The sequence below is a fragment of the Cervus canadensis genome, chromosome 8, assembly GCF_019320065.1.
Source record: "Cervus canadensis isolate Bull #8, Minnesota chromosome 8, ASM1932006v1, whole genome shotgun sequence".
NCBI classification, from domain to species: domain Eukaryota; kingdom Metazoa; phylum Chordata; class Mammalia; order Artiodactyla; family Cervidae; genus Cervus; species Cervus canadensis.
The window spans coordinates 40,531,945-40,549,454 of record NC_057393.1 but is presented as its reverse complement, the minus strand read 5'-3'; the positions used below and the strand labels follow the sequence as shown (position 1 = coordinate 40,549,454).

The 17,510-nt window shown below is 33.2% G+C and overlaps 1 protein-coding gene across 2 annotated transcripts in view; it reads left to right on the top strand.

Annotated features, from left to right (window-relative positions):
• PTEN (phosphatase and tensin homolog) overlaps positions 1-17,238 on the top strand; it is a 99,529-nt gene extending 82,291 nt beyond the window's left edge. The window contains exons 6-9 of one of the 2 annotated variants that reach the window (XM_043476098.1): positions 3,506-3,647; positions 8,805-8,971; positions 11,318-11,542; positions 13,757-17,238. In XM_043476098.1, the coding sequence (XP_043332033.1) occupies positions 3,506-3,647; positions 8,805-8,971; positions 11,318-11,542; positions 13,757-13,942 (720 nt within the window). In that variant the 3' untranslated portion in view covers positions 13,943-17,238. Of the gene's footprint in view, positions 1-3,505; positions 3,648-8,804; positions 8,972-9,923; positions 11,543-13,756 lie in introns of those variants that run through there. The other variant, XM_043476099.1, reaches the window with a different exon arrangement.
• Positions 17,239-17,510: the final 272 nt, after the last annotated feature.

Below are 17,510 nucleotides of genomic sequence, written 5' to 3'. Positions count from 1 at the left end.
CACTAAAAAGATTTTAAGGTGAGAGAAAATAATTCTGAGGGTGCTCACATTGGGTTACCTCAGGGTTCCCAGTAAAATGAGAACTTAGTTCTTTGACGGTGATGTTTGGGACTGGACAGAAAGAGAGGTGGATAAACAAAATGCTGAAAACATTGTAGTCAGGTGTTAATAAGTGTATACCAGGGGAAAGAGTTATTGAGTGATTCAGATTTGGATAGGTGAGGCTAAGTAAAGACAGTAGAAATGTAAGCTAGAAGGAATAGTGGGAGAAACACTAAACATCCTCCTGGCCTGTGAATAAAAGGGAATTGAAGCAGTGGCTGCCTTTTGAGATGATGGCCAGGAATGTGATCCTAAGTCAACCTGTAGAATGCTAAGTTTAGCTAAAATTAAAGTGGTTTTAATGTTTTACTTGAGGAAGAAAAGTTAAGAATATAAGTAATTTTCTAGGAGAATATTTTAGTGGTAGAGAGAACTATATTTTGGGGATGTAGTTATAGACCAGTTTAGCTTAAAAAATAATTCAAGAATAGAATTGATTTTTATTAGTCTTAATTTAATGAAAAATGGAAAAATTTGAATATGTAATTTTTAATCTTCAAGAACTTTTAAAGGTCAGCCCTCTTTTCATATATGTAGAATTTTTGAAGATCAGTAAGTTCATTTCTTAGATTTTTTAAAAGATATATATATTTAAATTTAATCTTAATATTCAAGATGCTGTAGGTAAAACATGCACATGAATCATTGTTTTCAGTGTATGCATTCAGGATATATGATGTTTAAAGTGTTATAAATCACATTGTCAACTTAGTGTGGAAGTTTTGCTCGTTTTATTTCAAATCCTAGATTACATTGTGATTCATTGTATTGTTATTTACATTTTAGTTAGGTGCATCACACAGCCGTGAGAGACAAGAATAGAGTGAGGACATTTCAAGGGCTTATAGTACACATTTGGACCTTCCAACCTTTTTTTTTTTTTTTTTTTTAAACAAAGCTAGAGTTTATTTATTATCAAATATAGAGATCTAACAAAACTAAAATTGATTTGGTGGTGCTGAACTCTTTTAGCATTTGCTTGTCTGTATCTGTAAAGCTTTTGATTTCTCCACAAGTTTTAAATATCTGTTAATTTGGGCACATTGAATTTGAGATGCTGGTGAGCTAACAGATAAGGATTGCAAAGTTAAGATACAGAAGACTAATTATACATAATTTGATAGTAAAATAATACATTTAAAATTACATTTTCCAGCATTTTTCTTTGAATTGTGTCAATAATTTTGATTCTTGTAATTACACATTAATTACTCATTCATTGCTAGCAGCTATTAGATTCATAGCATTTTTTCTCTATGCATTTGCCTTTTTGTTAAGGATTAACTGGCTTTCTAAAACCTGTATTACAGATAAACTACCAATCACTTGCTACTTGAATAAAATTAAAACTTTGAAAATCTTCTAGTTATTTCATGCACACTTATACCAAGAATGAAGATAAGGAGAAAAAAGATCATCTTTCATTCCACTAAACCCCAATAAATAACTTGACAACTTGGTTGTCTTAAAGGTTTCCATTGATTTAATTTTTTAATTTTAATTTGATTTTAATTTTTAGACTAGATTTTATAAATATACATGGTTCAAAAAAGATCCCCCCCATCCATCTTCTGTGTACTGTTTCCCCAAACCTGCTTTGAAATTCTATGTTTTACCTTGATGAACATGAAAAGGGTTTTTTTGGGGGTCAGGGTTAAGTGGCATTAAGTAATGTGATATAGAGAATAATTTTAAGCTTAACAGTTTTTAAAATTTAATGATAGTTTTTACATTGGTATTTGTAGCAACTCTTAAAATAACACAGCTTTCATTCTGTTTGTTTAAGAAAATATGTAGAACTAAAAATACTGCAGTTCCAAAAATTATACCTCAAATATTTGGTAGAATTTCTAAAATCACTGATTTGGATTTCTATAACATTTTGTTGTTTTAGCATGGTTTTGTGTTAACTTCATTTAGTATTTAATCCCCATGAGAATCTTGTGAAGGTAGTATTATTGTCTTCATTTTCCTGAAGAAATAGAATTTGTGTTTTGACTATCAGCATTCACATCCAAGTCTCCTGATTGAATGATCTTTGTACTATACCCATAATCTTAGATCTTTTTCCATTATTTGGTACTTTATGTATTTTTTTAATTGTAATAAAATAATGCTAACCTTTATAAAAGTACTGAAATGAATACCTGTATACCTGCCATTCAACATACGTATCTTTAAACTTATATAAATGTACTTTCTACTATTCATTAGGGAAGGAAAGCATAAAAGTCCAGAGGTTTTAATACATTGGGCAATTTAGATGCTGATACGACATCTATAAGAGAAATACTGCAAATTCTAGGCTGAATGTTTAAATTTCCCTGAAGTCATATTGTGTAACAGGAAAAGAAACCTTCAGTAAGTTCCCTAATACCTCATTTATTGAGCCCATTAGTGAATGCATTGCTGCACACATTAGATTTTTTTTTCTTGAGGTAAGTCAGGGTCTCCATTTAAACACCACATGAATTGTATATATTTTTAGCATTTGTATATTTGAGAGTTCCTTGGACAGCAAGGAGATCAAACCAGTCAATCCTAAAGGAAATCAACCCTGAATATTCATTAGAAGGACAGATGCTAAAGCTGAAGCTCCAATACTTTGGCCACCTGATGTGAAGAGCTAACTCATTGGAAAAGACCCTGATGCTGGGAAAGATTGAGGGCAAGAGAAGGGGACGACAGAGGATGAGATGGTTAGATGGCCTCACCAACTCAGTGGACATGAGTTTGAACAAGCTCCAGGAGATAGTGAAAGATAGAGAAGCCTGGCATGCTTCATTTCACGGGATCTCAAAGAGTCAGACATGACTTCGCAATTGAACAACAAGAACATACTTAACTTTTCTAAAACGTTATGTATTTCCAAGGTAACATAGTAGCTCAGGGACACCTTTAAGTACCTTTGTTATCAGATTATAGCATACATTTGTGTCAGCTACATACTCTTGTTTTTGTTGGTGTCTAAAGCCAACATCTTTTTTGCTGCTGCTATTTCTGTCTCATAAAGGCAGTATGCCTTTAGTTTGCTGATTCCGATAGGCTTTTGCCTAGAAAATAAGTATCCAGGTTTGTGAGGAATTTTGTTCTATAAATCCTTGTGCGGAACCCTATGTGTGAAGGCTTTTGACAGTTATTTTGGATATGCACTGGCCTTTGCTTATTGGGTTCATGGTTCAAAGATTGTTGTGATCATTGAATAGATGGGAGTGTTTTGATTGCATTTTAAGGGAGAAGAGTTATTATGATATTTCCTTGCTTTGATTTACTCTATTACCGAGCTAGATTTAAATGTTAGATCATTTAAGGTCAGATTTCTAATGTATATATGTTCTTCAGTGGATACAATGAAACTTTTCTTTTGACTTTGCCTTTTTGTCATTTTTTGTCTGTTCACCAGGGAGTAACTATTCCCAGTCAGAGGCGCTATGTGTACTATTATAGCTACCTGTTAAAGAATCATCTGGATTATAGACCAGTGGCACTGTTGTTTCACAAGATGATGTTTGAAACTATTCCAATGTTCAGTGGCGGAACTTGCAGTAAGTACTCTAAATTCTCATCCTTTCATTTACTGTAACACTTTTCTTAACATATGTAGAAGTTTATAAAAAAATCTAGAAAGAAATTTACCACATTTAAACTTTGTGCAAGTTTGTATGTTTCTGAGGTGTCCAAACTGATCACTTAACTCCGCGGTTCGGCACACACTGGCACACTGAGGAAGCCGAGACCACTGGGTGTGAAAGTCTTGGAAGCCACATTATATTTATGAAAGAAGTGTTCTGTGCCACAGCACCCAAATGCAGCCTGTATTCTGACTTGGTGACTGAAAGCCTGTCCTGTCAGTGATTCAGTATGAGTAGCATTGAGATTCACCACTTCAGTGATGTTAGGGTAGGAACCAATTCCTCAGTATCCTAGGAAGACCAGATATTAATAGAAATGGTGATGAGGACGTTGAAAACAGTTATTAAGACATGGCAACATGCTGAGGTATATTGATTGAGTGTGGAGTACTAGAGAAAACCTAGATTTAGATCTGAGTTCCAGTGCTAAAGAGACTTCTCAAACGGCTCACCTACCAGAACTGGAGACATGGGTTTGATCCCTGGGTGCCCTCCAGGGTGACTCCTTTGGAGGAGGAAATGGCACCCCTTTCCAGTATTCTTGCCCAGTGAACCCCATAGACAGAGGAGCCTGGTGGGCTGCAGTCTGTGGGGTCACAAAGAGTTGGACCTAAGTGACTGAGACCCCCCGTCTCCCCCCAGTGCTAGAGTTGTCATTAATGAGCTATGTAACCAAGGGCACATCATCTACCTCACCTCTCTTTGTCTTTATCAATAGTATGAGGATATTTTGAAATCTGAAACTTCCTAGAAAAGTGCTAAACGAAGATCATGTCATTGATGTCTGCCTTTAATTTATCTCTCCCATCCTAACCTCTGTAAGCCTACCTCAGTCCTCCTGGTCCTTTTCTGCTTCTCTCCTATTCTTTGCCGGAGTTTTTAAGTTAGACTGATAGTAACCTTAAAACCTTGACCCTGAGCAGGTGGTCATGAGAGAACACGTGGAAGTATTAATGCAGCCCTGTAGAAGAACAGACTGTGTGCTGCTTTTTTCTGTTACCGTTTTTTGTATTAGTTTCTGTCTTGGAAGTGATTAGTTGTATTTTCATGTTTGTGTATGTGTGTGCTCAGTTGTGTCTGACTCTTTGTGACCCCATGGACTGTAGCCCGCCATGTCTGTGGGATTTTCCTGGCAAGAATACTGGAGTGGGTTGCCATTTCCTGTTCCATTTCATGTTTAAGAACTATGTTTTATTTATTTAGAATACAATTTTATAGTTTCTAGATAAGATGTAACTGTATTATTTTTCTAATACCTCTAACAGTATTTCAGTAATACTTTGCAATTTGTTGATGGTTTTATTTTTTAGCTTAAAGTTTTCTTCTTGACAGTATTTATGTAACTTAAAAGCTTTCTGACCCTGAATTAATTTATACCTAGGGAATTAATTTCTTTATGTTGTTTATTTTTGTCAGGTGTGATCACCTTCATTAGATCTTTCCTGTATTCTTAGGGCAAGTTAACTTTATTTATCAAAGACCACAAGGTCTATTAACAGCACGTGGAAGACTTCAAAGAGACCTCATTGATGTTTTTGTCATCTCAGTACAATTTTAAAAACTGCTTAGTACAAGGTACTAGGCTGTCAAGAGGTGATTGGCATAGGAACTTAGATTTATAGCAGAGAAGGGAAAGGAAAAAACAAAACTCATGCTTTTCCTATAGTGTTAGATTTCAGTGTAAGATTCAGATGGCAAGATATAAAATATTACAGAAATAAACATTTAGTTCAGTAATTTCATCTACTCTAATTCTTTTTTTCATATTGATCTCCCTAGCAAACATCTATCATTTCTTCTCTGCAGCTGTGCTCCACCTTTAAACCATGTGTGTGTATGTCTGTGTATATTGGATCTCTCAGTATTATGTTTAAACTTTGAAAGTTACTACTCAGATCTGTTTAATCTTTACTAATTTTCTAGTTCTTTGTTTACACACTATGATTCAGTACTGTCTAGTAAAGCTGTAGTATAAGTAATATACTACTAAATGTGTGGTTGTACGTGTAAATTACAAATAGTATATTCAGAAAAATCAAGTTTAGCGGGGGTTGTCAAATAGTTTCATGAAGGAAGTCCAGCTCTTTGTTGAACATTGGAGAAAGCATGCAATTTAGATTGGCCTTTAAACCAAAGAAAATTACAGGCAGTAGGAAATAGCTTGAATTAAAGCACAGCAGAAGGAAATGAGCTGGACAAGAAATAGAGAGACGGAGAATAGAATAGGAATGAAATGTGTGGCTGGCTGTTAGAAGACTCTGAGTGGGGATATCAGACTTGATTTGATAAATACTATGATGTTAGTGATCATACTAGAGGCTTAAGCTGTAGTTAGATACAGTTTTGTAGAAAGTAGTGATTGCATGAGGGAAGAAAAAACAGTGGAAAATTAAACAGTTGCATTGCATGACTTTCTTTAAGCCAGGTATGCTTTGCTAGGGCAGTCAGATGATTAGTTTTTCTTCTGCCATTTATATCTAAATATTTTACTCTGATCAGGTGACTAAGTCACAGAAAAGGGAAGAACGAAAAGGGAATCTGAGACTTGGAGACATGAATGTTGATATTTTGGTTTTAAACATATGTTTTAAATCAGGTAAAGGTGAGCTGCTTACATGAACATATTCACTTGGTACTTGAAAGTATGGATTTGAATTTACGTGAAAGATATGTCTGATATTTTGAGAAGCATCAGGAACGAGACATGGTAGTTAAGTCTTTCATATAAATTTGGTATGGGGCTAGAATATGGGAAGGCTCAGATGGAAACAGTGTGAGGGCTGTGACAAACAGGATTCGTAATAATTTGGGTTCAGGACGAGGAAGAGGAATCGGTGAAGACAACAAAACTTGAAAATAAAGTATTTTCTGCAAAGTTGTTGTGGGTTAACAACCTTTTTCTTATTTGATTATTGTCAATATTTCTAAATAAAGAAAAAGTTACTATCTTCTGTGTATCTAAGAGGGTTAAAAAGGTTAATAAAAGATAATCACTGTGATTTTTCTCTCATAAATATCAATATATGTACATCCAAAAAAAAATTCTAAGTTTTGTTTCATTTCTGTTTTTTTAGAGCACAGTTGATCCTATCAAAGATATATATATGTGTGTGTGTGTATATATATATATCTATATATATATACATATATATATATCTCAGTTGTGTCATAGTCAAAAGAACCATACTAATGTTGGACTTCTGTTAAGTTTGGTCTTATCTATCTAAAATGTGAAATTCATACTATAAAGAAAATTGTCTTCTTTAGGGATTTGAGGGAATGTTTTTCACTTATTAAAACTTCTTAGCTTAGTTTTTTGAGGAAATATCTAAGTAACACTAATTTCGAATCATTATTTATTTATATAATTCTAAAATTCTTGAAGGTGCACATTTTAGATGTAGTTTAATTAAAATCTGTTAATTCAGATTTCACAGTTAATTTGCTTTTTCAAGTCCTGAGATTAAGATGATCAGATTCTGAATTAGTAGAGTTTGAATTAATATGATTACAAGGCATTTTCATCCTGATTGGTTTTTATCACAGTTTTAAAATCATACTTTCTTTGTTCACTTCTTCAAGCTGGACTTCTCAGTGAAATTTTCAGTATCAAATTAAGTCTTGTAAAATTGCTTTTTGTACTTTGAATCTTTAGTCAAGGAAGTGAAAATTATTGATGGGTTGTTAATGTAAAGTTTCTCTTTTTAGAGTTCCTTTTTCTCATCAGTGTCTCACAAATCCATATTGCAGTAAACACTCATGCTTTTTATCAAGCTTACTATTTATTATGTGATTGATGATACTGCATTAAGTATTGTATAGATGAGCCAGTAGGTGTTTATTATACTGGCAAATTTATTTAGCTTGAATAAGCTTTTTGCCTTGTCCAGAGTTGTGGTCACATTGATAAAGAATGTGATACATTTTTTCCCCCATATTTAAGGATGATGTCTTTTGGTCCTGAGAACTTTTATGTCTCTATATTTATATATTTCTCATTCACTTTATGCAAGCTTATGTTTTTATTTCTTAATTATCTTGGTATATTTTGAAACTTCAAAAACCTACTTCTTCCCTCCTCAGTTTAATTACTTTCTTTCTTAACTGCTAGGATCTTAATGTTCATAACTTGAAGCCACGTTCTGTCATCAGTGTCATTAGTATAAATGTATTTATGAGTAGATTTAAAAAAATAAAACACATAAGCCTTTCTTTTCACACTTAGCTGCCTTTTAGTTGCATTGCTAATATAAACACAATATATTTTGAGATTATTTTATTTTTATTATTTTTTTTTTTTACCACTTATTTTAAAACAGACATGGACCAAAGTCAAAATACTTGTTAATGAAAATGGAGTGTGTTTTGAAGAGAGGGAGGTTGTGCTATAATTTGTACTTGTCTGTTGCATTTCTTTGCAGACACTTCAAATCTCTTTCCTCCTGTTTCTTGTGGTGGTGGCTTTATATACCTTTAAAAATAAAATATGAATTATAGGTAAATGAAATATGGTTAATATTTTTATAATTATTGAAACTTGTGTTTATGGAATGTATTATAACTTTGTTATAGGTTATATTTTCTTCTTGTGAATGTGTAAGGATTGGTATTTTGTGGTTTTTATTCTGTGTTACAGACTTTAAAATACTGCAGCAAATACCTGTTTTAAAAGTTCCTGCTTATGCAGTTCTTAAAATTAATTTTTATGCAGTTCTTAAAATCATTTATATTAGATTTTAACATTGTAATGTTAAAGTTTTTATGTTACTGTATACTGCTACAAGTTCAGTCTTGGTACTTAACTATTTATGGAATAGAAGTGACTTTAGTATCAGTAATATTACCTCATATTGATGGTATTGATTATATTTTGCTGTAGTTTATTTCCACTGATTTATTTCTATCTATGTATCTAGCTGTTATTTTGTATCCATTGATTTGTTTTAGATGGGGCATTAAAGATGCAAAATTACTACTTTGTGTATGTTGCTAATACTAATCATCAAAATAGCTTTTGACAGTTAAAGACATTTCCTGTGAAGTGATACTAGTGTGTATTTGACCATGCAGATCCTCAGTTTGTGGTCTGCCAGCTAAAGGTGAAGATATATTCCTCCAATTCAGGACCCACACGACGGGAAGACAAGTTCATGTACTTTGAGTTCCCTCAGCCGTTGCCTGTGTGTGGTGACATCAAAGTAGAGTTCTTCCACAAACAGAACAAGATGCTAAAAAAGGTTTGCTCTTTACTTTTGTTGGGAAAAATATCCAAAATAGCCATACCTTGAATAGTAACCTCAGATCTTTTGCGTAAAGCATTTAGTTGGGCAGAAATCATTCTGAAAGGAGAGACTAAAAGATGTGTTTTGTGTCCGACATCTAATAAATGATGAATAGTTTCCTACTAAATCTGTACGTGCTTTGCTTACTATGGCATCATTGAGCCATTATAGTGGTAAATAGTCCTAGGAGAAGGAAAAGGCCATGTGACATTGTAATTTGAGATGAATTTTTCTTAACTTGGGTTATGCAAATAAATTCTATAAAAGTATTAAAGATTGCATATGTACCCCATTCAATCGGTTACAGTCCTTTTAGAAGAGATGATTGATTAAACTAAGAAGTAAGCATGGGTCATGAAGTTGAAAAAAAAATTTTGGTCTGTTTGTATAAATAAAATCTGTTTCCCCCATTTTGGTTAATGTTTCTTGAGACTGGGTCATTTTATATTTAGCTTCCTCAGATTTACCGAGTATTTCAATTTTTAGCTAGGCGAGGAATAAATATGAAGAGGAAGTAATAAAGAATGAAAAAATGTGGTATTTAAATATACACGTTTAAGGTTTGCATCTCACTGAGCTATGTTTAGAGAACATAGGAGCTCATTTTAAAACAAACTGTCTTGGTTTAAAATACTAAGTGTGAACATTTAAGGGGAGCCTAAGGTGCAAAATATTTAGGTAGTAATGAGCAGAAACATTAGCTGTGTGCATTGTTACTGCCTCCTAAACATACCAGGTAGTAGTGGATCACTAATCTTTAGACAGTCTCCACAGTCAGATTGATTTCATTTTCCTGAATTTTGACTTTTTATTGTTGTTGTTGAGAGAAAATAAGGAAGCTTCATTTACTACAAAAATTTTGACTTCTGTTTTGCTTATCAGAAGAAATATATTTTCCTTTATCCAGAATCCAAGTAGCTGGAAAATCACAAGATGTAAAACTGATTTTTTTCACCAGAAACCCTATGTGTACTATATAAATAAAAGTTAAGTATATCTCCATAGCTTTGAAAATGTATTTTTCAATAATCCAAGTGGTATTAATAAATGTTTTGCAGTTAAGGTAAATTTTTTCTTTTATTCATTGTAAGACTAGCATGCATAAAAATTTTATATTTTGCTTTTAAAAATAAGCACCTGTATCACTTTTTCGATACTTTTAGGAGTGCACTAATTCTTATTCTTCCAATTTACATTAACACATGTAAAATTGAAGGTTAAGTTAAATATTTATAATAATTTGTGTATCTTGAGTTACCTTACATTTATTTCCATTTTATGTGATTTTCCTTGCATGTTGTAAGAGTTTGGCCTGTTTTAAACAAAGCAGTTTTGTATAATCAGTGCATTAGCACAATCCACAGTTTTTGAAGTTTTAAGTTTTGCTAGTTTATTTTCTTCTGACTCTTAAGTGAAGTATGTGTATAGTTACTAACTTAGTAACTTTGCTAAAATAATTGAAATTAATAAAACATTTTTAAAAGACTTCTACCACATAAAACTGCTGGGCTAGGTACTGTTAAGAGATACAAAAACATTTAAGACATAAGTTCCTTAAGTTTCTTACCATCTTCCCAGGAAAATAAACTTGAAGATAAATTAGAATAAAAGATTTAAATGGCAGTTTAAGGTACCAGATAAAATGTCACAGGATTGTACATCATTAATTGTCAAATGATGTCTACAGGCCAGTTCCACTATTTAAGAGAGAGAACAGTTTCTATGTTGATCAAGAAAGGTTTTGAAGTAGTGAATTTCTGATGTGATTTTTTTTTTTATTTACAAGACCTCATATTAGTAAGAAGTGATTTTTTTTTTTTAAGTGGGCATTTTGTAAGAACGAAAAGTTGAAGTTCGTAACACCCTTTGGTGCTTCATTGGAAAGTTGTACTGATATTTCAAGAGCTTTTGTTAAAGTAAATTTTGTAATAGCTTGTTGAAACACAGAGGAAGTTAAATCCATTTCTGAATTTTTTAGTATATAATATAAACTCAACACTTTAAAAGACTAACATTAGACTAGAAAAGATATTTTACTTAAGGTATTAAAGTAAGTTTATTTTAGCACTTGTGGAATTACATTTTTGGTCTAGATTTGAATTAAAGGAAACTTCCTATGGGAATTAGATGCTATAGATAGATAATCCATGGATTGCCCAGTATTAGTTTTTGTGTTTACCTTTATTCAGAATATTAAATAGCACATGGCATGATTTGTTCACTTCCTAGGACAGTGTTGAATAAATTAACATTGTCTTTAAAAAAAAAATTCAAATATGTCTTTTTTTTTTTTTTTTTAAGGACAAAATGTTTCACTTTTGGGTAAACACATTCTTCATACCAGGACCAGAGGAAACCTCAGAAAAAGTAGAAAATGGAAGTCTATGTGATCAAGAAATTGATAGTATTTGCAGTATAGAGCGTGCAGATAATGACAAAGAATATCTAGTACTCACTTTAACAAAAAATGATCTCGACAAAGCAAATAAAGACAAGGCCAACCGATACTTTTCTCCAAATTTTAAGGTCAGTTAAAAACATATTGAGAAGTTGGTGAGTGGCTCTGTGTGTTTGTTTTATTCTAGGTATATAGCTGGTGAAAGACTTGCATGGTTAATTTTTAAATTAAGTATATTCATAAGCATTGTTTATGTAGCAGTAACCTAAAACTTTCTAATGAAATCCAGGAATGACTTGTTTGTATCAGTCTTGTTTATACTTTTTAAAGATCTGTGGTTTTTTGATGTGACCTGCAGGGAACTGTATAATTTAGCATGGGACTACTTTCTACATCTAGTCTAGCCACATTCTCTTCCTGCAGTTCACTCAGACTGGTCTCTTGTCAGTTCTTCAGTTGCCTCAGGTCTTTCCCATTCGTTTCCTTCTCCCCATAGCTCTCCACCCCTCAGCCTTTCCCTGCCCTTCACATGGCTGTCCTTCTTACATCCTAACCTTTGCTTCAATCTCATGTACCCTGAAAGGCCTTTTCTGATCATCCTCTCCTCCTCTTCCTTTTTTTAAACTCTGCCTACCTCCTCTTGTTATGGAATTGTTTGGTTCATTTTACTTTCATCTGTATGCCACATGTGTTTGTGTACTTTTATTTATATTTCTAGATGAGAATTAAAATCAGGTTAAAAATCTGACTTGTGAATATTCCCTAATGGTGGTTTGCCATTTTTTTCTTCTCATTTCTTATTGTTCCTGATTTTTCTCTCTCCCTTTCACCACACCCTCGTCCTGTCTTTTTAAAAATTCTCTCTTTATTCCATTTTTATAACATGTAGTAAACTTAATCATATCTTGTAAGTTTAAGGATATTGCTAGCAGTAATAAAAATAAAGAGGGGCTGCCTGTTTCCAGTGAAAATGGAGCTAATAAGTGCCTTTAGATCTTACATTTAAAGTGTTTTGAAGTATCTTTTAGAATTTGCAAGTTTGTTTACTTTCTTTTCTCTGTCTACATTTTCCTCAGTTACTAGCTTTTAAAGTGACTTCCTCTAATTTTATTTTTTTGTTTTAATGTTAGAAGAGGTTTCATATTTGTTATTACAAATAAAAGCTATTGCAGTTATCAGTAAACACATATAATACCATATAATGGTAAGTGCTTTGGAAAAATAAAGCAGAGATAGGAGTGAGAGTGGCCTAGTGGGATGGTTAGAGAAGGCCTCTCCAAGAAGTTGACTTTAATTAGAGGCCTAAGTGAAATGAGTGAGCTATAAAATATCTGGGAAAAGAGGAAAGAGCAGGTGTATAAGCCCTGAGACAAGAGTAAGCTTAGTGTATTTTAGGAGCAATAGATAAGAAATCATTTTGACTAACACATCAGTCCAAGTGTGAATACATTGACTGTGTTCTCCATAGGAAAGATGTAATGTGATTTTTGCCTTTAAAAGTTTACCCTGTCCTCTCCTTTAAAATAAAAGCTAGAGGGGGTCAAAAATAAAAGCTAGGATACTAGTTGAAGGTAGAACTAAAAGGCTTTACTGATGGAGTGGATATTGAATGTAAGAAAAAGAAGAATCGATAATGACTCTTGGATCATGTGGGCAGGGCTGTAGATATAATAGACAGATCAAAGAATTTGATGTCATATCTAATTTAAATCCCACATCCACTGCCTACTAGATATGTAGCCTTTAGCAAGTGTCCTAGCCTTTCTGAACTATAGCTTTCTCTTTTAAAACAGAAAGACCTATCTTGTAGAGTTGTTTTGACAGTTATTTCAGCTCTGCTTGTAAAGGTCGTTGGTTCACTATTTAAGAGCACTGGATGATATTAACTTTTTTATTACTTCCTTTCAGTGAAGTTTTTAGGGCGAATGGAATCCTAGAAATCATTGTTAATATTATCTGTATTAGAAAATACGTTGAATTTCAGACAGGCTGTAAGTGTAAGTGAAACATTCTTTTGAAACGCAACTCTTTGTGAGTTGCTGTGATTGAAAATATATTATGTGGACTATTGAAATCAGTACATTTCTTTTGTAGAATTATTTCATTAATGCCTATAGTTTATGCTTATTTAAAAAAACACATAGTATGTTAACATCCCAGTTTCTTTTCAGTGTACACCAAGAAAGAAAATGTAGGAAATCTTAAGAAGATGAGGTCATTTAAAAGGCTTTTTAAGGATTATATATGTCATAATACTTGAAAATGAATCTGATAAAGATATGTATCTTTAAGAGTGGTCAGATTTATGGGTTTTTCATTTACACTTTCTCTTCTTTCTCTAGGTGAAGCTGTACTTCACAAAAACAGTAGAGGAGTCATCAAATCCAGAGGCTAGCAGTTCAACTTCTGTAACACCAGATGTTAGTGACAATGAACCTGATCATTATAGATATTCTGACACCACTGACTCTGATCCAGAGAATGAACCTTTTGATGAAGATCAGCATACACAAATTACAAAAGTCTGATTTTTTTTTTTATCAAGAGGGATAAAACACCATGAAAACAAACTTGAATAAACTGAAAATGGACCTTTTTTTTTTTTTTTTTTAATGGCAATAGGACATTGTGTCAGATTACCAGTTATAGGAACAATTCTCTTTTCCTGACCAATCTTGTTTTACCCTATACATCCACAGGGTTTTGACACTTGTTGTCCAGTTGAAAAAAGATTGTGTAGTGTCATGTATATACCTTTTTGTGTCAAAAGGACATTTAAAATTCAATTAGGATGAATAAAGATGGCACTTTCCCATTTTATTCCAGTTTTATAAAAAGTGGAGACAGACTGATGTGTATACGTAGGAATTTCTCATTTTGTGTTCTGTCACCAACTGAAGTGGCTAAAGAGCTTTGTGATACACAGGTTCACATCCTACCCCTTTGCACTTGTGGCAACAGATAAGTTTGCAGTTGGCTAAGAGGAGTTTCTAAAAGGTTTTGCTACATTCTAATGCATGTATTCAGGTTAGGGGAATGGAGGGAATGCTCAGAAAGGCATTTGTTGTGTGCTGGATTCTGGACCATATACCATCTCCAGCTATTTACACGCACCTTTCTTTAGCATGCTGCAGTTATTAATCTGGACATTTGAGGAATTGGCCGCTGTCACTGCTTGTTATTTGTGCATTTTATTTTTTTTAAGCATATTGGTGCTAGAAAAGGCAGCTAGAGGGAGTGAATCTGTATTGGGGTACAGGAATGAACCTTCCACAACATCTTAAGAGTCCACAAATGAAGGGATATAAAAGTAACGTGGTCAGAGATAAGAAACACAGCAACAATGACTTAACCATACAAATGTGGAGGCTATCAACAAAGAATGGGCTTGAAACATTATAAAAATCGACAATGATTTATTAAATATGTTTTCTCAGTTGTAATGACTGCTCCATCTCCTGTGTAATCAAGGCCAGTGCTAAAAGTCAGATGCTATTAGTACCTACATCAGTCAACAACTTATGTTATTAGTTTTCAATCATATACCTGCTGTGGATGCTTCATGTGCTGCCTACAAGCTTCTTTTTTCTCATTAAATATACAATATTTTGTAATGCTGCACAGGAAATTTCAATTTGAGATTCTACAGTAAGCGGTTTTTTTTCTTTAAAGATTTATGATGCACTTATTCAATCCAATAGATGTCAGCCGTTCCACCCTTTTGACCTTACACATTCTATTACAATGAGTTTTGCAGTTTTGCACATTTTTTAAATGTCATTAACTGTTAGGGAATTTTACTTGAATATTGAATACATATAATGTTTATATTTAAAAGGATGTTATTTGTGTTAAAAAGGAAATTAGAGTTGCAGTAAATTTTCAACACTGCACAAATAATAAGTCATTTACTTTTTCAGTAGAAATTGTCCCACATAATGCTTTTATCAATTTGCTATTGAAAGAATAGATTTTTTTAAATGTGCAGTGTTGAATCATTTCTTCATAGTGCTAGAGTTAGGATTAGGGCTTCAATTTCACTTCTTAAATATCATATATTTGATATGCCCAGACTGCATATGATTTTAAGCAGAGTACAACTACTATTGTAAAGTTAATGTGAAGATATGAGTAAAAATAATTTTTTTCCCAGAAATTTGATATCTTTCAAATTACATCTTGACCTTGAAACGTTTGACTATCCAGCCAATTTATTTCTTAATGGTGTAAAATCTCATTTTCAATAACTTATTGGTGCTGAAATTGTTCACTAGCTGTGGTCTGACCTAGTTAATTTACAAATACAGATTGCATAGGACCTACTAGAGCAGCATTTATAGAGTTTGATGGTAAATAGATTAGGCAGAACTTCATCTAAAATATTCTTTAGTAAATAATCTTGACATGTTTTCCATACCTCGTCAGTTTCATTCAAAAAATAAGGTTTTAAAATTTTTTAACAAAGTGGTTAGTATTTACACATTTATATTTCAACATTGATATGTAGAGAATTGATTGACTGCTCATAAGTTAAATTGGTAAAGTTAGAGACACCTATTCCTCAGCTCTCATCATTGAAATTTATCTCACCTTGTCTTTCATAAAAGCTGAAAACTGTTGACTAAAATGAAAATCAACTATTTGTGTTTTGAAGATAGTTATTAATACTGTTATTTGTTACAGTTTTGGGCACAGTATATTAAAGCATAACTTGTATTGTTCCAATATGTAACATGGAGGGCCAGGTCATAAATAATGACATTATAATGGGCTTTTGCACTGTTATTATTTTTCCTTTGGAATGTGAAGGTCTGAATGAGGGTTTTGATTTTGAATGTTTCAATGTTTTTGAGAAGCCTTGCTTACATTTTATGGTGTAGTCATTGGAAATGGAAAAATGGCATTATATATATTATATATATATATATAAATATATATTATACATACTACTCTCCTTTATTTCAGTTACCATGCCCATAGAATTTGACAAGAATTGCTATGACTGAAAGGTTTTCGAGTCCTAATTAAAACTTTATTTATGACAGTATTCATGATTAGCCTGAAATGCATTCTGTAGGTAAATCTCTTTGAGTTTCTGGAATGTTTTCTTAGACTTTTTGGATGTGCAGCCGCTTACTTGTTTGAAGTTACTTGAAGGCATCACTTTTAAGAAAGCTTACAATTGGGCCCTGTACCATCCCAAGTCCTCTGTAGCTCCTCTTGAACATTTTTCTGCCATAATTATTAAAGGGTAGTTGAGTAAATAGCATCACCATTCTTCACTGTGGCACAGGTTATAAACTTGAGTGGAGTTTACCGGCAGCATCAAATGTTTCAGCTTTAAAAAATAAAAGTAGGGTACAAGTTACTATTTAGTTCTAGAAAATTTGTGCAATATGTTCATAACGATGGCTGTGGTTGCCACAAAGTGCCTCGTTTACCTTTAAATACTGTTAACGTGTCATGCATGCAGATGGAAGGGGTGGAACTGTGCGCTAAAGCGGGGGCTTTAACTGCAGCGTTGGGCAGAGTTGCCTTCTACCCTGCCAGTTGAGAAGTTCAATCTGTTTCCATGTAGACTATATATACCAAGAAACTTGAGTCTGTTCAGCAGCCTTACTCCGGCTCAGCCTCTTCAGATACTCTCGTGCCGTGCAGCAGTGGCTCTGTGTAAACGCTATGCACTGAGGATACACAAAATGCCGTGTGTGCAAGACATGCCTCCTCCAACCAGATGTCCACTTGTTATTGTGTTTGTTAACAGCCCTTTATCTCCTAGTGTTATAAACTCCACTTAAAGCTGATTAAAGTCTCATTCTTGTCACTGTGTGGGTGTTTTATTAAATGAGAATATTTGTCATTTAAATGGCTTAGGTTCATTGACATTTTAATGATGGGCAGCCAAATGTGATTAATACGTTTTTTTGTAAGGTTTTTTTTTAACCCCCTGCTGTCCTTCAAAGCCTACTGGGGACCTTATCAGTCTGGGAGTAGAGTACCAATCTACTCATGTTTGAGAGGCATTTAGGATCTTTTTTAGGATCTTAGTCTAATAGTAAATTGTTTCAAGCACAATTTAAATTGCACATGTTAAAT